Source organism: Leucoraja erinacea, chromosome 11, assembly GCF_028641065.1.
Source record: "Leucoraja erinacea ecotype New England chromosome 11, Leri_hhj_1, whole genome shotgun sequence".
Taxonomy (NCBI): Eukaryota; Metazoa; Chordata; class Chondrichthyes; order Rajiformes; family Rajidae; genus Leucoraja; species Leucoraja erinaceus.
Window position 1 is genome coordinate 60,144,713 of NC_073387.1, and position 20,650 is coordinate 60,165,362.

The window sequence follows — 20,650 nt, forward strand, 5'->3', positions numbered from 1 at the left end:
CTCTTTGGGAATGGGATGTACAATGGTTAATTTATTAGAATGTAATTTTCATGTTGAGAAGAATTACTGGGAACAGGTCTTCTTACACATTTTTTACATCTACAATGAGTCAAAAAGTGTAATTTCAAAAATGGACAAGTAATGCTAAATCATATATGTGTAGGAAATAACTGCAGATGCTGGCTTAAACTGTGGACACAAAATGCTGGAGTAACTCAGCGGGATAGGCAGCATCTCTGGAGAGAAGGAATAGGTGACGTTTCAGATCGAGAACCCGTCTTCAGACTGATGGACTCTGAAGAAGGGTCGCGATCCAAAACGTCACCCATTTCATCTCTTCAGAGATATTTCCTGTCCCACTGCGCTAAATCATAAATTCTGAGTAAGCAATCAAATCCAAATGTTCGGGCTAAGAAAAGTCACTAGAGTGCTGCAATTGATAGTCTAGAGCAGGGGTTCCCAACCTTTTTTGTCCCATTTACCCCGGGCAACTTTAATAGCACATAACAATGTTATTTCACTTATTTATGAACAACCCATGATGTTTAGATACCGTTATACCAGAACTTAACAGTCAGTCAATGAGAAATAATATGTACAAATCCAGAATCAACAAATTTACCCCGTGGGTAGGTGAAATTTACCTCCCATGGGGGTAAATTTATCCCAGGTTGGGAACCCTTGGACTAGAGAGCATGCAGGTAACATTCTGCTGATTGGGCAAAAGCTATCATTCACCTGTAAAAATTATATTTTTCTCTGCAAGCACAAGCTTTAAAACTCTGAAATCCCAGTATACCATTTGAATTCCCACAACCAGAGTGTAGTGCTGAACTACTATCTACCTCTCTGGTGTCCTTCAAACTATCCTTGATTGGACTTTGCTGGCTTTACCTTGAACTAAACGTTATTCCCTTATCACGTATCTATACATTGTAAATGGATCACTTGTAATCATGTACTGGCTTTCTGTTGACTGGTTAGTATGCAACAAAAAGTTTTTCAATGTACCTCGGTACACATGACAATAAATTAAACTAAAATATTGAATTATACTCAACAATGAGTACAAATGGAAAGCACTATGCTCGACTACTGCAAGTGTATTTCAGCACAGCATGCACAGGCATTAAACACTCCACAGTTGCTTCTACACATTCAAAATTATAGTTTCTATGCATCCTCATCAAACCTTGCAAACTCTGCAATATACTCCACAATGAATTACTGTTGCTGATCATTCATTGTTATAACTACAGTGGCAAATTCGCAAACAAATCCTGAAACTACTATGATAAAATATTGATTCCTATGTTAGTCCACCAGTTTTCTTCAAAATGTTGTTGACAACAGCTGGTAGCTTGTGAGAATTTTACTCCACTCAGTGGTAGTGGTACTAAGAATCTAGATTATGTTCCCCAGTTTTCAACAAACAACCTCTAACTTGGGAGATAGGACTGCCACAATGAAGTTAATGACAAGTCAAACTGATGAAGATATTGAATGCCCTTGTTGGAAAAAAATGCAAATTTTTTTTGAAATTATAATAATTTGCATTGTTGCTTTTCAACAGCCAAATATGTCATGTGAAAAGACCAACAGAAACATAGAAAATAGGTGCAGGAGTAGGTCATTCGGCCCTTCGAGCCTGCACCGCCATTCAATATGATGATGGCTGATCATCCAACTCAGTATCCCGTACGTGCTTTCTCTCCATACCCTCTGATCCCCTTAGCCACAAGGGCCACATCTAACTCCCTCTTAAATATAGCCAATCAGGAATAGTTGCTTTCCAAGAATTATATCTACTATAAATTCAAATTCACACATGCACTGACTACACCGCCCAACACGGACTTCCATCTGTATATATGTATATATGTATGTAGCGCCGCAGAATTTTGTGCACCTATTCCCCCCCCCCCACCTCCCTTCTGTTTTTTTTTTTTTCTGTTTCTTGTTTTTTGTGCTAAATTGTATGTATGCACTGAGTACGAGCAGCTTTCAGTTTCACTGTACATGTATAGTGACAATAAATGGCATATCTAATCTAATATCAATGAACTGGCCTTGACTACCCTCTGTGGCAGAGAGTTCCAGAGATTCACCACTCTCTGTGTGAAAAAAGTTCTTCTCATCTCTGTTTTAAAGGATTTCCCCCCTTATCCTTAAGCTGTGACCCCTTGTCCTGGACCTCCCCAACATTGGGAGCAATCTTACTGCATCTAGCCTGTCCAACCCCTTAAGAATTGTGTAAGTTTCTATAAGATCCCCTCTCAATCTCCTAAATTCTAGAGAGTATAAACCAAGTCTATCCAGTCTTTCTTCATAAGGCAGTCCTGACATCCCAGGAATCAGTCTGGTGAACCTTCTCTGCACTCCCTCTATGGCAATAATGTCCTTCCTCAGATTTGGAGACCAAAACTGTACGCAATACACCAAGACCCTGTACAACTGCAGTAGCACCTCCCTGCTCCTATACTCAAATCCTTTTGCTATGAAAGCTAACATACCATTTGCTTTCTTCACTGCCTGCTGCACCTGCATGCCTACTTTCAATGACAGGTGTACCATGACACCCAGGTCTCGTTGCATCTCCCCTTTTCCTAGTCGGCCACCATTTAGATAATAGTCTACTTTCCTGTTTTTGCCAGCAAAGTGGATAACCTCACATGTATCCACATTATACTGCATCTGCCATGCATTTCCCCACTCACCCAACCTATCCAAGTCACCTTGCAGCCTCCTAGCATCCTCCCCACAGCTAACACTGCCCCCCAGCTTCGTGTCATCCGCAAACTTGGAGATGTTGCATTCAATTCCCTCATCCAGATCATTAATATATATTGTAAATAGCTGGGGGCCCAGCACTGAGCCTTGCGGTACCCCACTAGTCACTGCCTGCCATTCTGAAAAGGACCAGTTTACTCCTATTCTTTGCTTCCTGTCTGCCAGCCAGTTCTCTATCCAAATCAATACTGAACCCCCAATACCATGTGCTTTAAGTTTGCATACTAATCTCTTATGTGGGACCTTGTTGAAAGCCTTCTGAAAGTCCAGATATAACACATCCATTGGTTCTCCCTTATCCACTCTACTAGTTACATCCTCAATTTCTTTGTCAATTATAATTAACCAAAATAATTTAGATTGTTTATTCCTATCCAAACTTCACCCATGTTCTAGGATAGACAAATGCTCAAGTAACTCAGCAGGACAGGCTGCATCTTTGGATGGAAGGAATGGGTGATGTTTTGGGTCAAGATCCTTCTTCAGACTGAGGCACCCATGATCTAAATGGAGGAAGAAAGGAAATATTGTGTTGCCAAACCTTGTGTTTGTCAAGTTCAGAAATAAAAACTTGTCTGTTAACCAAACAGCTTGATCCAAAGTCTTCTGAGCACAGTACTGGAAGCTTCTCAAGTGAAGTGCTGGAATAAAGCGATCTGATCAGTAGATACGGCATTACCAAAAAGTCAATTGTCATTAGCTATGGCATTAATTTGCTTATTAGTACAGGTTCACTACCTTTTATCCGGAGTTCCGGAAACCGGAAAACTCCGAAAACCGGCCATTTTTTCCAGGATGTCGTCTGCACACCAAAGCTCGCGTTTGGCGCCAAACTTGACACGAAACGACCCACGGTCAACCCAGGTCTGTACTACTGTAGCTGCCTCCTCCCCGGAGACCGTGGAGACACTTAAACATCTGTAAATCATTGCTTAAATGTTAGTCAGTTAGTTTGGAGGGCTTTTATGTAAAGGGGGAGGGGGGGGGGGGGGGGGGGGGGGGGTGAAGGGGTAAACTTTAATTCTTAGTCCCCTACCTGGTCGTCGGAGAGGCGGGGAGCGGTCAATGCCTTACCGGGTTGCCGGGCAGTAAGCTCCGCAGCGCTGTGGCCGCCAACTCCCAGCTGGGGCTGCGAGTGTCCGGCCGCGGGCGGCGCAGGTTGTAGCTCCGACCCCGGCAACTCTACCCCTGGCTGCGAGGCGCTCCAAATCCAGCGCCGCCCGCGACCGGACGCCCGCAGCCCCAGCTCCGCGAATGTTGGGAGTCGGCGGCGTCGCAGCGCTGGGATACCAGCGGGGAGCAGGCAATGCCTTACCGGGTCGCCGTGCGGTAAGCTCCGGAGCGCTGTGGCCGCCGACTCCCAACATTCGCGGAGCTGGGGCTGCGGGCGTCCGGCCGCGGGTGGCGCTGGATTTGGAGCGCCTCGCAGCCAGGGGTAGAGTTGCCGGGGTCGGAGCTCCAACCGGCACCGCCCGCGGCCGGACGGAGCCCGCAGCTCCGCGATGTTGGGAGTCGCCGACCAGGTAGGGGACTAAGAATTAAAGTTTCCCCCTTCACCCCCACCTCACCACCACCACATAAAATCCCTCCAAACTAACTGACTAACATTTATGCAATGATTCCCCGGTCTCCGGGGAGGAGGCAGCCGCTCCAGACTTTTCAAGCCGCCCGCGCTACCTACCTAATCTACGCTAAAAATCTTCCATTCGGAAATCCGAAAATGTCCGAAATCCGACAAGTGTCTGGTCCCAAGGCTTTCGGATAAAAGGTTGTGCACCTGTACTGCAATGTTAAATCTTTTCCAATCCAGACAGATTGGGGAAAGAAAGCAATTGGAACTCTTAACTTTTAAACAAAACCCTTGATCTGTGCAGAAAGTGGTCACTGTGCTGATAAACGTGCAAAAACTACCCACAGGTAATAAAATGAAAAGCATTGGCATAAATGGCACCCGTGTCACACGAAAGTCACTTAATGAGATGCTTCCATGGCCTCTGAATTGCCTTAATTAGAGCAAAGCCCTAAGTTATCATGAACTATTAGACATTTATATTAATATAAGCAAGCTAAATAACTTGAGAATCTCAATATGACTGTAATATGACTACATGAAGTTGCCTAGATCGCCAAATAAAGCAGCATTTAAAAATCCCCTTGAGGAAAAGTGCTTTGAAAACTGAAAAATCGTAACTATATACATCTATTCAATTCCGTACAGATTCATTTACACACAATAAATGGCATTACTCGATAAATTGAGAGACCATGCCCTTCAAAACAAATGCAGTGACTTTGTTCAGTGGACTAAATACTTTATACAACAAAATCAAATATGTACACAGTACTGTACTAATCACTAATACTTTTCATGTATATTTTTGCAAAAAAAAAAGCTATGAGCCACAGAGCCAAAGTTAACTCAAGTCACATCAACAGATTCTTAACAAATATTAGAAATAATATTTTACAATAGCTAAGGAACAGGTTATTGGACTGCAAAATACCAGTGCTAACTGAAAGTTTTTTTAAAAGTTAAGAGTCCTGATGGGAGGTCAACAATCTGAAATGTTAACTCCCATCCCTCTCCCTGCTGCTTGTCCTACCATTTTAATTCTTTGCAAGCATCTGCAATCTTTGTTAGCTTTCCATTTACACAATAAATATTTCAGATTTCTCTTTTATTTAATAAGGGTAAGACATATATTAGCTTAGGATTTTCCATTTACTTTCTTTGCATGATATGCAGAAATATATCAGCTTTGTATCGAGGTGTGAAATATACACCACTCTTGACCATGGTCTTTGGAATAGCCATTTTGCATGTAGTGTGCCACATGGTGTTGTAAGAACACAAAAAAAGGAAAAATCTGAGACTGAAGGCCTAGTAGCTTCATGACAACTGCTGTCAAGGCGATATGTATAATTTTCTTTAGAGATCAACCTTTTTTAAACTGAAAAAACATTGGGTTATGTACTGTACACCCCTTTGATTTCACAGAGTATTCTATAAATTTTGTCATTTCCATTGGCAATCTGTTCATGAATTTGAGATGCATACTTTAATGATAACTGTTTCTCAATGATCTTAAATGGTTGTCAGTATAATGACAATAATGAAAAGATTATGTGTGGAAATGTCATGTTGCTAAGACGTTCCAAAGAATGTCTGGAACAAATTAAGACCCAAATGAGGTTTCCACAAGTCGATAAGAGCTGTTCCTTATACTTTATAAAGCAATTTTTAAATTAGAGGTCACTCACCTTCACAGAATGAACAGTTACATCACACAGCGAACACAAGTGAGGGAACATTGCTGGCAAGAAACCATGGTAATCGTTTATGTTGCTCAGTGAAGGAGATCCTCGTTTTCTTTCAAAAAGGGATCTTTCTTGGCCACGGGAAGGAGAAGGCCCCATTTTTCCATAATCAGAATCATATTTATACATTGGGTCAGACAAGCGCATATCATCCCTGCGAAAGTCATCACCTCTTAATCGTTCAGGCTCATAGTCCTTCCTGTCATAATATCTAAAACTCGACTCTCGAGAAGAACCATGGTCATAATTGACCACTGAATCAGCATCAGGTTCACGACCTTCAAAAGTATTCCGAAAACACCTTTCTTCCTCCCAGTCACTGCGGGAGGCTCTGAAGGAACGATCTTCCCGAGGAGAACTGTCACCTCTGCCGTAATTCAAAGATGCTCCATCGTCATTTCTTTTTCTTTTGAGCTGCATAAGAATGTCCGGCAAGGAATCAGGAGTAAGTTTTTCCTCAGGATAGCGGCTCAGTTCATCCAAATCCCTGGATGAAAGGCCAAAGGTAGCTAAAATATTACTGGCCCTGTCTGCATCAATCCGTTTCTGAGCAGCAAGTGAGGTTTGATTACGACTGCCTACGTCAAACAAAGAAGGCAAACTGCCGCTGGATCGAGAAGGCCCACCACCTGAAAACATTATATTTTGTTGTCCTTGTCCCATGCCTTGTAGGCCCACTGCCTGGCCCCGTCCAAAATTCATATAGCCACCCATTCGTGCACCCTGGCTCATTCTCCCAAGATGTGCATGGGGATTTGCAGACTGGTCTGCAGCAAAGAATCCAATATTATGAGTGTCTTTCTTCATGCCACGGCCATGATCCTGTTGGGCTCCATCCAATGACATTCTGGCACAAGAGAGTCTAATTCAAAACTGGCAAGAGCACCATAAAATAATTCTTCTTTGGTTAGTAGATAGCCTTTGCTGGCTCTGCAGAAAGTTCTTTCACTATCTAACTTCGTCTAATAGTTGGTTGATGCGACAATGGCACAGATTCCCCAGAGAACTTTGCCAGGCTGAAAAGTTAAAACAAAAATGTTAGCTCAAGAATCTCAAGGCCTTGAAAAGGACCATATGACTGGATCCATCTTCAAAGTCAGAAGTCCAAAACTGGTCTGTAGAAAGACAGTTTACACAACAAGATCGAATGCAACATTTCACAGTTGCATGCAAAATCGAATGCAGCGGGAAAATTTTTGTATTCTATACAACCTCTTAACGGGAAATGATAAGTATCTCAAAAGGCATGTCAGTACGAAAACATGGCCAGTACCATCAAGATGGCAACTGACCGTCAAACCTTTTCAAGTGAACAGGATTTTTCCAACCTAAGTCTATAGGAAATCTCAGCCATTTTGAGAATGCTAATAAAATCACTGTAACATTTCAGAAAAACATTTCATGTAAAATTTTAAGATATTGTAATTATCCCCAGAATGGGAAGTAACATATGGAGATGTGTTGAACGCCACTGAAAAAGAGGCTGTGTGCCATAGCACTCATTTTACTTTGATAAAGTAAATCATTTTCACTCTTAAGTGCTTTTAAATGATTTAATGCCTCAGCTTGCAAGGACACATCTCTTGGACCCGTTGCCAGTAGTCAACAAACTGAATCAACTGGTAACAAAAAAAGTGTACAGAGAATTCAAGGGATACACTTTAAAGGAATAAAGCCAACAGGTCTTAAAATAGCAATCAGCCAGTAAGGAATAGCTGCAAGTGCTGAAATATAAATGCTGCGCATCCAACTCAAGAAATTTTGATTGGAAAAATTGAGACACCGTCGACGTATATTTTGTTTTTGTGACCACACTCCCCCCCCCCCAAACAAAATTCTTGTTATGGAAATGTAATTCGAAACATTACCCATCCTAGAATCAACCCAAAATGAAAATCTTACCTCTGAAAAGGTTCTGTACGAACAGAAAACATTAAGATCAAATACAGCCTCCATGCATTCAGCATAAGTACCAAAAAGATAGTTGGCAAGGCAATGATACTCAACCAGTGCACATTTTTCCAATAGTTGCCAAAACAATGATCTGACAACAAATGCCAAAACTGTAGAAACAATGTAGTCTTTGATATCATTCTTCAGATGTTGGAAATATCAGCATTAAAGTATATTTTCAGATGTTTTGGCACACAACGGCACTAAAAATGCTTTTCTTTAAGGATTAAAGACAGGAAATATTGAACTCAGAAAATTAATTTGTTTGAACCTGAACTTCTGTAACCAGGAAATCAAGAGAATAACAATTCTATTTTGTTTCAAACATGCTTTGATAAATGATGAATCTGTTATACACAAGACTTACTTGGTTTAAGACAAGTTGTACTCCCAAATTATCAAGAAAACAAACAGATATTGAATAATATCTATCAACATGGCACGACTAAAACAATATTGAAACACTGATCAAGTACCAGTCATGTGACTGAAAATAGATTGCAATTTAGCTCAAGTCAAAAGAAAAACAGTAGTATACTCTCTCATGTTTTGAACTTGATTCATTGTGTTTTAATACACAGCTGAATTCTCACCACATCTTTTGAAGTTAAAAATATCAAAATTGTGTGATTTTGAATTTAAACATTACTTACATGCATATTCTTTAAATGCAAACTCTTAGCTTGCTTTTAAACCATATAATACTCATTAAATGAACTTCAATAAACAGGCGGTAGACAAAAATGCTGGAGAAACTCAGCTGGTGAGGCAGCATCTATGGAGCGAAGGAATAGTCGACGTTTCAGGTCGAGACCCTTCTTCAAATAACCAGGAGAGTTATTTACAATTTTGTAAGAGAACTGTGAAATCTTCAGCTACAATTTAAATGTATTCTGAAAAATGCCGAGTCATGCTTTTCACATAAAGCACAGAGCTGCCTGTCCTGTGAATAATTCTTAAACTTAGTAATTAAGCAATATTTTGATTTTGTGTTCAAGATGAATGGGAATATTGCAATTGCACGATTCAACACAGAAGAAACCCATCACTTAAGAATCTCTTTTCAACATTAACAATATTTCCCTTAAATAGATGTGTTCCCATAATTGATTATAAAAAGCCACATTTAAAGCAAGAGTTACCTGCTCACCAATTCTTAGAAACCACTAAGCAATGACTAGAAACTTTTCTTCAGCATAACCCTTTTCAATCCTGCAAACTGTCCATTTTTATTAGAACATTTGCACATGTACCTGCAGATATGCAAAATACATCTTCTATCTTCATAAAATAAATGAAAGGCTGCAAATGCTGACCACTCCAAAAACCAGCCTAAATCTGATAAAAATTAAGTGTAACAACTGCTTTAGAGAAATATTCCAAAATGACCACAACAGCAATGGATTAAATTTCTAACCAAATTTATAACTTTTGGTATAACCAAGACAAATTAAAAAAAATTAATATCTCATTCCTATCTATTACCAGATGGATAATTAAAATCAAACATTCTGAACCAATTTCCAACAACCGGGGTGGTAATTAAAAAATGTATAAACAAGGCATTGACATTCCTTTATAAATTCCCTAAGCAAGGTTAAAATATATCCTCTGAACTAAAATGTGGATAAAACACTGAAATTCATGAAGTTTATTCTGCACCAAATGTCAGAACAGGGCATTGCTATTTGATTCCAAATTTAATCAAGAACATCGCTATGTATGGGTGACTAGAATGGAAGCATCTTAAATTTCAACAGATTTGAATGCACATTTTTAGGTGTTAAACGTCTTAATGGCATAAATGTTGTAATGGATAAATGTTATTGCAATGTAAACTAAACGGCATTCTTTATTGGTCCTTACATTCACATATCTAAAGATAGCAGGGAAATTAAAAAATGATATAGAACACAAGCTTGGATGAAATAAGACCTTACCAGGGTCATAAGTCCACAACCAGGGGCCACAGTTTAAGAATAAGGGGTAAGAATAAGGTATAGAACGGAGATGAGGAAATACTTTTTCACACAGTTGTGAATTTGTGGAATTCTCTGCCTCAGAGGGCGGTGGAGGCCGGTTCTCTGGATGCTTTCAAGAGAGAGTTAGATAGGGCTCTTAAAGATGGCGGAGTCAAGGGATATGGGGAGAAGGCAGGAACGGGGTACTGATTGTGGATGATCAGCCATGATCACATTGAATGGCGGTGCTGGCTCAAAGGGCCGGATGGCCTACGCCTGCATCTATTGCCTATAAATGATAGGAGCAACATTAGGCCATTTGGCCCATCAAGTCTATGCTGCCATTCAATCAGTGCTGATAGCAATGGGAGGGCGAGATAGATCACCGGAGTAGACTTGATGGACCGAATTGCCTGATTCTGTTCCTATCACTTAAGGTCTGACCCATTTCTCCCTCAACCCCATTCTCGCGACTTCTCCCCATAACCCCCGACATCTGTACTAATCAAGAATCTATCTTTGCCTTCAAAATATCCATTGACATGGCCTCCACAGCCTTCTGCACAAAGAATTCCATGTGCTCACCACCCTCTGACTAAAGAAATTCCTCCTCATCTCCTTCCTAAAGGAACGTCCTTTAATTCTGAGGCTGTGAACTCTCGTCCTAGATTCTCCTACTAGTGGAAACATCCTCTCCACATCCACTCTATCGAAGCCTTTCACTATTTGGTAAGTTTCAATGAGGTCCCCTTTATCTTTCCAAACTCCAGCAAGTACAGGCCCAGTGCTGTCAAACGCTCATCATATGTTAACCCACCCCTTCCTGGGATCATTCTTGTAAGCTCCCTTTCCAGAGCCAGCACATCCTTCCTCAGATATGGTGCCAAAATTGCTCACACTATATTCCATCTGCCACTTCTCTGCCCACTCTCCCTTCCTGTCCAAGTTCTTCTGCACTAATTGCCCCTCGACCTATTTTTGTATTTGCCCACAAAGTCTTCAATTCCCTCATCCAAGGATGAAAGATTCATTGTGTCCATGTTGAACAGATGAGGACTGCAATAGTTTAAACAACGGTAATGTTGAAGTAGGATTAATCGAGCTGCCTACAATAAAACATTTAACTGAAACTTTTTACTGGTGTTGACATTGGATTCAAGGCCATTGACAAAAATAATTTTATAAATAACAAGAAATTAGGGTGATTCTACCTTCCTGCCACACTCTCAATAAATTGTCTAATCCAGATAAATTGAAAATGCAGAAACTGGAAAGATTATTGAACATGCACGTGCCACAGATCAAAGACAGGTGAAGAAAATTAAATCATATAAAGTTAACAAAACACCCAAACCAGATTGAGAAATAATGAATCGCAAACATCCATTTCCCTCACTACAGATTATATAAATGTATATCTGCATTTCAAGTTAGGCATTTAATGACTTGCTTCTGAATGCAGCAGACCACAGAAAATTTACTAGAGAAGGTGGAGTTACTCTTGAAAAGTTTAAGACGAAATGTGTAGGAAGGATCTTAAAAATTAAAAATAAAAGTTTAAGAAACGTAATAGTCATTCAAATTTATTGGGATTGACAATTTCCAATAGCGATGGGGTCATTCAGTACTCAGAAGACAAAGACTGAAGTTATTTGCCAAAGGGCAGCAGGGGGGAGGGGATTGCAGAGACAAACAACATTGAAACATGTGCATAATGCCAAAAGTGGGTGGGGAAGCTCTAAATGTTAGTTTCAAACAGGGTGAATAATTATTTGGAGGGGGAGAAAGTGCACAGTAAAAATGGAAATTAATCAATTGGCTCTTTCAATGTCACGCTTGACCATTTCAATCATCCCCAAACTTATATGTTCCTTTATCAGTAGGCCTGCCTTTAACTGTTAAAGCCCGAATCTGAAATTCTCCATCCAGACATCATCATCTTTCTTGACTAATAGATCATTAAAAACCTACATCTTTGACAAAGTTTGCCATCTTGGCCTAACATGGCCTTGTAGGAATTGACACTTATTTGGGGTATAATAACATTGTGAAGAATGCAGTATATATTTGCAACGTTAAAGCTACACAAATGTAAGTCACTGAATCACCTTAACACAACCACCAAGGGTGACAAAAAATGCTGGAGAAACTCAGCGGGTGAGGCAGCATCTATGGAGAAAAGGCATGGGCAACGTTTCAGGTCGAGACGAATGTCAGACTAATGTCATGGGAGGCGGGAAAAAGAAAGGAAGTAGGTGGAGACAGTGGGACAACTGGGAAGAGGTACGGGGAGGGGGGAGAAAGCAAGGGCTATCTAAAATTAGAGAAGCCAATGTGCATACCGCTGGGGTGTAAACTACCCAAGTGAAATATGAGGTTCCGTTCCGCCAAGAAATGTCACATTGGGAATGGAAGGGGGAGTTGAAGTGCGATCAGGTTGGTTAACACGGACTGAGCGGAGGTGTTCAGCGAAGCGATCGCTGAGCCTGCGCTTGGTCTCGCCGATGTAGAGATGTTGACACCTAGAACAGCGGATGCAATAGATGAGATTGTAGGAGATGCAGGTGAACCTCTGACTCACCTGGAAAGACTGATTGGGTCCTTGGATGGAGTCGAGGGGGGAGGTATAGGGACAAGTGTTGTATCTCCTGCGGTTGCAAGGGAAAGTACCCAGGAGGGGGTGGTTTGGGTGGGAAGGGATGAATTGAGCAGGAAGTTACAGAGGGAACGGTCTCTGCGGAAAGCAGAAAGGGGAGATGGGAAGATGTGGCCAGTACTGGGATCCGGTTGGAGTCGCCGAAAATGTCGGAGGATTATATGTTGTATGCGACGACCGATGGGGTGGAAGGCGAGGACAAGGGGGAACTCTGTCCTTGTTATGAATAGGCAGAGGCAGAATAAGAGCAGAGCTGGGGGATATAGAGACCCTGGTGAGAGCCTCATCTATAATGGAAGAGGGGTATCCCATTCCTTAATGTACGAGGACATCTCTGATGCCCTAGTACAGAACACCTCATCCTGGCCACAGATGCAGCATAGACGGAGGAATTGGGAGTTGGGGAAAGAGTCCTTACAGGATGCAGGTTGGGAAGAAGTGTAGTCAAGATAGCTATGGGAGTCAGTGGGTTTGTGGTAGATGTCGGTCAATAGACTGTTGCCGGCGATGGAGATGGTGCGATCTAGGAATGATAGTGAGATGTCAGAAATGGCCCAGGTGAATTTGAGTGCCGGATGGAAGTTAGTGGTGAAATGGATGAAGTCAGTGAGTTCTGCATATGTAGCACCAGTGCAGTCGTCAATGTAGCGGAGGTAGAGTTCGGGGATAGGGCCAGTATACACCTGGAACAGGAATTGTTCGACGTACCCTACAAAGAGGCAGGCATAGCTAGGGCCCATGCGTGTGCCCATCGCTAGGCCTTGGATTTGGAGGAAATGGGAAGAGTCGAAGGAGAAGTTGTTGAGGGCAACGGTCAGCTCTGCTAGGCGGAGGAAAGTATTAGTAGACGGAAATTGGTTGGTTCTGTGGTCGAGGAAGAAAAGGAGGGCTTTAAGACCCTCATGGTGGGAGATGGAGGTGTAGAGTGACTGGACATCCATAATGAAGATGAGGAAGTGGGAGCCTGGAATACAGAAGTCATGAAGGAGGCGAAGAGCGTGTGAGGTGTCTTGGACATAGGTGGAGAGGGAAAGGACCATGGGGAACAGGATGGAATTGAGGTTTGTGGAAATTAGTTTGGTGTGGCATGAACAAGCATAAACAATGGGTCTGCCAGGACAGTTCAGTTTGTGGATTTTGGGGAGAAGGTAAAATCGGGCCGTGCGGGGCTGGGGAAAGATTAGGTTGGAGGCTTGGGAGCCGGAGGTGATGAAGTCAGTGATGGTGCATGAGATTAAGGCCTGGTGCTCATCTGTCGGGTCATGTTCCAAGGCTAAGTAGGAAGAGGCGTCTGAGAGTTGTCGCCTGACCTCAAACCGGTAGAGGTCAGCACGCCAGACTGCCACGGCACCTCCTTTGTCCGCAGGTTTGATTACCCAGTCCGGATTGTTGCAGAGTGAGCGAACGGCTGTACGTTCAGGGGGGGAGAGATTAGAGTAAGTGGGTTGGAAAAGTTGAGGCTGTTAATGTCCCGTCGGTGGTTTAAAATGAATCGGCCTAAAGAAGGTAGATGGCCGTCAGGCGAAGTCCAAAAAGAGGGGGTCTGTTGGAGATGGGAGAAGGGGTCATCACTGGGTGGTGAGGACCCGTTCCCTTGGAAAAAAGCATGGATGCAAGGCGATGGAAGAAGAGCTCCACATTGTGGGATTGTGCCAGCATCTGCAGTTCTTTCTTAAACATCAATGAAGGGTGTTAGGAACAACATCACCTTTAAGTTCCTTTGGCCTCGCATCACCCTGCTTTAGAAATACATCGCATTTCCATCATCACTTGTTCTAAATCCTTGAACTCCACTCAGGATTGTGGGAATGCCTTGGTCGAACGACTGAAATGGTTCAAGGTTGTTCAGCAACTTTTTAGGATAAAAATGCCCATATTATGAAAATGAATTTAAAAAGAATATTGAACCACGAGTACAAACGTTGGTTTACATGGTTCAGTACTCATTTTTTCCTTAAGCAACAAAGAATCAAACACTCTAGTAATTCAAAACAACTTTCACATTTTTTTCCCCTGTCCAGCTCCTCTCATATCTTTGACATTTCCCTCACCCAATACGTCTCTCGCTGTTTCATACAATATACTAATCAGTAAGTCTATTCAGGCCAACTTTGTCTAATTTCTTAACTTCAAAACTCAGCTTTATTATTTTTTTGGTGCCCCATATTTTAACAACCTGTTCTTTCGTAGAATCATTTCTTTCTGCTCAAATGTTTTTCCCTGTGGCACCTTCATTCTTCTCATGCACTATCAGTTAATTTAACCCAATTTGTTTACTCTCTTCCCTTGACAAATCACATATTAATTTATTAATTTACATAATAGTAATCCACCCATTCAAATTCACAACAGACACAATCATTGAAATGAACAAGGAATAGTAAGGTTATATGCATATTATGATAGAGGCAATAATAAAATGCTGGGTGAAAAAACTGCAAGAGTAGGGGTACAAAAAGAATTATATGCCCACTAACATAGAACATTACAACACAAGGCAAATAAAATGATAACATGAATGGATTGGTAGCCTCGATAACTATAACCAGAAAATGTAAGTCTTTGCATAGATGCACAAAGCACACCTATAAAAAGTTATCAAAAAAATATTAGATATAAAGCCACAAGAGAGTATTAGGGTAAAAGGTGCAAGTCTTAAAAGGAAGAAAGAAGCACAGAGATTAAGGGAAGGTATGATATAGATTACAGTGCTGAAGACTTGACTATCAACAGAACAAATAAAAACCAGTTAATTGAAAGGCAAAATATGAAGAAATACTTTGGCCTTGCCAGTACATGTTAATCAAAAAGCTTCTTGTATTTCCTGGAATATAGAAAATTAAAAGACAATTTGATTTCATGATCTTGAAAGGATTCAGTAGGGCCCACAGAAACTTTTACAAACCAAGGATAGGCTACCAAACAGCAAGAAAGCATTTAAGCAATCTCAGCCCAATCAGGCATCATACCTTCAGATTCAGATTCAATTTAATTGTCATTGTACAGTACAGAGACAACGAAATGCATTAAACCATTCAATTCCATTCAAAAGGAACAATACCATTCAAAAGGAACAAACTCAATGAGCTGTTTAAGAGGGAACTGCAGATGCTGGAGAATCGAAGGTTACACAAAAAAGCTGGAGAAACTCAGCGGGTGCAGCAGCATCTATGGAGCGAAGGAAATAGGCAACGTTTCGGAGCGAAGGAAATAGGCAACGTTTCGGAGCGAAGGAAATAGGCAACGTTTCGGAGCGAAGGAAATAGGCAACGTTTTGGAGCGAAGGAAATAGGCAACGTTTCGGGGCGAAGGAAATAGGCAACGTTTCGGGGCGAAGGAAATAGGCAACGTTTCGGCCCGAAACGTTGCCTATTTCCTTCGCTCCATAGATGCTGCTGCACCCGCTGAGTTTCTCCAGCTTTTCTGTGTAAACTCAATGAGCTGCCTGGCCTGTTCTTGTTCATGTTTACCAGAATGATGCATGGATTTGGGGGGGGGATTAGATAAAGGGAGAGATTGGCCCGATAGGAGTATACAAAATTATGAGAGGCAAAGAAAGGATAAACAGGCAGAACCTTTTACCAACAGTAGAAAAATCAAATACTAGAGGGCATAGCTGTAAGGTGAGAGGGAATATGCACAGGGCAAGTTGTTTACACACATGGTGGTGAGTGCCTGGAATGTGCTGCATGGGTAGTGATTGAGGCAGATATGATGGTGGCATTTAAGAGACTTTTGGATAGACATATCAATTTGTAGGAATGGAGGAATGTGGATTATGTGCAGGCAAATAAGAGTTTGTCTTGGCATCTAGTTCAACATGGAGATTGTGGGATGAAGGAACTGCGTATGTACTGTACTGTTCCATGTATTATCCATCCTTGCCGGGAAATATTTTCCCTTTCTACAGACATTCACTCTCTATCCCTCCCCTGTATTCTAAATCTACCAGCGAATATTGCAAGAAAATCAATTAACTTTTCTGCTCTTTGATTAAACCATCGTCCAAAGCCATGACCCCTTCCATCTCCTCTTTGGGTGGTATTTGTTCCTCTGTAACGCCATGCAAAAACCAGCGCGAGTCTCTTTTGGCTAAACCGGGATTTTAAAAGAAAGAGAAATACGAGAGAGATTCTTAGTTTGTTGTAGTGTTCCTTAATCTTTAGACAAAGTTGTCACCACGTTATTATATTGAGCCATTCAAATCACTAACGGCATTATAGCAAACTAGAGTTTAAACAACGTGTGAAATGTAGTTGACATGCGCTCCGGTGATGCGCCCTCGGATGGATAAACAAAAGCTTAATCAGCTCTCCCCACACTTTCAACTCTTGTCATTATCCGTTTATTCTCACCCCCGTCATCTCTTATCTGCCCTTTCACACTACACCCATTTTGTTTTCTCTCAAGATTATGTTCGGATTCCTTTCAGGAAATGGTAATTCTTGTGTCTTTATGCTGCCCACCACGCTCCCTACCTGCGGCCGGAGAGCCCACTGTAGGTCGGGTGCCATCTCTCCGCGCCCCGGGCTGCCGGCGGCCCCTATCCCCGGCTGCCCCCAGTGCTGGGCTGGTCCTGGTCCTGTTCCTGGCCCCGGCTTCGGCCCCGGGCTGGTCCTGGTCCTGGTCCCGGCTCCGGCCCCGGGCTGGTCCTGGTCATGGACCCGGCTCCGGCCCCGTCCTGGTCCTGGTCCCGGCTCCGGCCCACCCGCTGTCCGCCGCCTCTCTCCTCAGGACAAAATGGCGCCGACTGTGGCCGCGACACAAGGACCTTCACTCAGCCGACATGGCGGCTCATTCATGCAACACACACCTACCCGCTTGGGAAACGAATCCCGCTCCCAGACTAACCCCGACGCCGGTGCGGATTGCTCGGCGACCCGCGGTCCTTACCCCTCAGTCCGTCTCCGTCACGGTCACACTTCGCCACCGTCCTCCCGCTCTCTTACCTCCAGCAGCGGCTTGTCCGCCCGTCCGCCCGGCGCATGCGCCAGCTTCTCCTCCCCGCCCCCGCGCGCGCCGGCCACTGCGCATGCCCCAGCCTCCCGCTCCCCACCACCGCGCCGGCTACTGCGCATGCCCAATATCCCCCCCCCCGCGCCGGCTACTGCGCATGCCCCAGCTCCCCCCCCCCCCCCCCGCGCCGGCTACTGCGCATGCCCCAGCTCCCCCTCCCCCCCCCCGCGCCGGCTACTGCGCATGCCCCAGCTCCCCGCTCCCCACCCCCGCGCCGGCTACTGCGCATGCCCAATATCCCCCCCCCCGCGCCGGCTACTGCGCATGCCCCAGCTCCCCGCTCCCCCCCCCCCGCGCCGGCTACTGCGCATGCCCCAGCTCCCCGCTCCCCCCCCCCCGCGCCGGCTACTGCGCATGCCCCAGCTCCCCGCTCCCCACCCCCGCGCCGGCTACTGCGCATGCCCAATATCCCCCCCCCCGCGCCGGCTACTGCGCATGCCCAATATCCCCCCCCGCGCCGGCTACTGCGCATGCCCCAGCCTCCCGCTCCCCACCACCGCGCCGGCTACTGCGCATGCCCAATATCCCCCCCCGCGCCGGCTACTGCGCATGCTCGCCACGCCCTGGCAGTAAGGTGAGCAAGTTACTAAACCAATAATTATTGTGAATCTTGCTGCAGTATTTAACTGTAAATAACTTCCCTCCACAAGAGAAAATTAAACGAATCGTCAGTGTTTCATATGATTTAGATTGGATTAGATTCCTTTATTGTCATTCAGAACTTTCGGTCTGAATGAAATGTCGTTGCCTGCAGCCATACATTAACATCCAAGCACCTCCTCACTGTGATGGAGGCAAAGGTCTTAGTCTCTGCCTCTTCCCTCCTTGTTCTCCCTCTGGGCTGAGGCGATCCAGGCCGAAGATGCCGCCCTCCAGTCCAGCGGACGCAGCTGTAGTTGCGGGAGCTCCAGAAACAGGTCACCAACCTGTAACCTGCAAGCTCCCGGTCGCCCACTGGGCCCACGGCCGATCCTCCGAAGTGATGTCGCCGCCGCCTCAGCTCCGATTCGGGCCGCTGCCGAAAGCTGGAACACCACCTCAGCGAGTCGGGCCGCTGCCGGAACGCAGCCTCAGCTCCGAGTCGGGCCGCTTTTCATACTCTGAAATTAGCATCTTGTTCCCTATTGCATTTTCATTGACATAACACAAAAGCTGTGATCAAGGACAGACAAAAGCCCATAGCTTTCTTAAAAATTAAGAGAAATGTTCAGTCATTATAGATTGAAGCATTCTGAAACAAATATGAAACAATCTTACTTAGATGACTTGAAATTAAAGCATATAATTAGTTAGTTACCTAATTGTAGCTAATTACAAAATTCAATTACAAGATCTAAACATCTATCAATTTCTTAAGAATAGATTAACATTTTTAAATAGCCTAAATGTCCAAATAACATTCACACAAGAATTCACAATGTAACATAATTTTTAAATCTCATTGTCATGGATTTATAGGCCAAATGGAAGGAATTTAATGTTTAACAGTGGGTTTTTCTGGAACGCGATCATTTGGAACGTTGCAGTTGTGGTGAATTTAAACCCCTTATCGGCAGGAAAAATACTGCCGGTTCGTATGGGGAAAAAAATCACCGTTTCGCAATGTAAAATGTGAATTAAAGGCATCTTAAGAATCAGAGTCAATCAGAGTCAATTTAATTGTCATTTGGACCCCTGGAGGTCCAAACGAAATGCCGTTTCTGCAGCCATACATTACACACAAATAGACCCCAGACACAACATAATTACATTTTACATAAACATCCATCACATAGCTGTGATGGAAGGCCAAATAAACTTATCTCTCCACTGCACCCTCCCCCCCCCCGATGTCAGAGTCAAAGTCATAGCCCCCGGCTGGCGATGGCGATTGTCCCGCGGCCATTGAAGCCACGCCGGGTTGTGCGAGGTCGCACACCGGGTCTTGATGTTGGAGCCCCCGGTGTGCGCTCGCAAAGTCCGCGGCCATTCCAGCCGCGCGGGGCAGTGATGTAGGCCCCGCTCCAGGAGCTCTTCGACCCCGCAACACGGGCGGGAGAAGTCGCCGTTGCAGGAGCCCCGAAAAGCGGTCTCTCTCCAGGGAGCCGCGGGCTCCCGGCGCCGCCGTCCACAGACCTGTCGTTGGAGCCTCCGACTCTCCGGCAGCAGCAGCAGCAGCAGCAGCAGCAGCAGCGCTCCTCCACCGCTCCACCCGCTCCGGACTCGGCCAGCTCCGCGACGGCAACGGTGAGTCGGCACCAGAGTCCCCGGCTTCTTCCTGTTGGAGGCCGCTCCTCGTTGCGGCCTCAACGACACCTGAGACCCGACGAGAAAAGGTCGGGTCTCCAGTGCAGGGAGAGATTCAAAAAGTTTCTCCCACCCCACCCCCCCCCCCCCACACACACACCCCAACATAAAATAACAAAAAACTACATAAAAACACAGACAAAAAATAATAAAAACGCGGACAGGCTGCAGAGGCCGCTGCTGGCCAGAGCCGCGCCGCCTACCGGATGATTAAGAAGCACTTTTATCTATCTTATCTTATCTATCTATCTATCTATCTATCTATATATCTATAAAACTCTGGGGCTATCCGTCCGGCTGCCGTCCGGATCCCTTTCTGCCTTTTGATTCGTGCCCGATACTCGCAGATGTCCAATCGGAATGGCCGATGCTCGCAGATGTCCAATCGGAATGGATCCATTTGCATTTTAACGCTGCCGGCTGCAATTCTTCTTTTGATTCATTGCCACGCCCAATCCAGACGCTCAATCTCCGAGATCTTTTCCATTTCGGTAGAGATTTCGCTTTTCTTTCTAAGTATCCGCTCCTCATTACATTTCGTCGTGTTGAAGTACACGTTTTTAATCAAATCCTTCTCCCCCCCCCCCCCCCAAGTATTTCAAAAATAAACTGCTTTCTCCATTTACATGTCAGCTTCCAACACACTTCAAAACAAAGTTGCAAGACAGGA

At 44.1% G+C, this 20,650-nt stretch overlaps 1 protein-coding gene across 4 annotated transcripts in view; it reads right to left on the bottom strand.

Moving 5' to 3' along the window:
* The window catches only part of LOC129701871 (matrin-3-like), a 37,987-nt gene extending 20,303 nt beyond the window's left edge, over window positions 1–17,684 (bottom strand). For 2 of the 4 annotated variants that reach the window (XM_055643362.1, XM_055643363.1), the window contains exon 1: window positions 6,052–7,124. In XM_055643362.1, coding sequence (XP_055499337.1) covers window positions 6,052–6,954 — 903 coding nt within the window. In that variant the 5' untranslated portion in view covers window positions 6,955–7,124. Of the gene's footprint in view, window positions 1–6,051; window positions 7,125–17,571 lie in introns of those variants that run through there. The other 2 variants (XM_055643361.1, XM_055643360.1) reach the window with 2 other exon arrangements.
* Window positions 17,685–20,650: the final 2,966 nt, after the last annotated feature.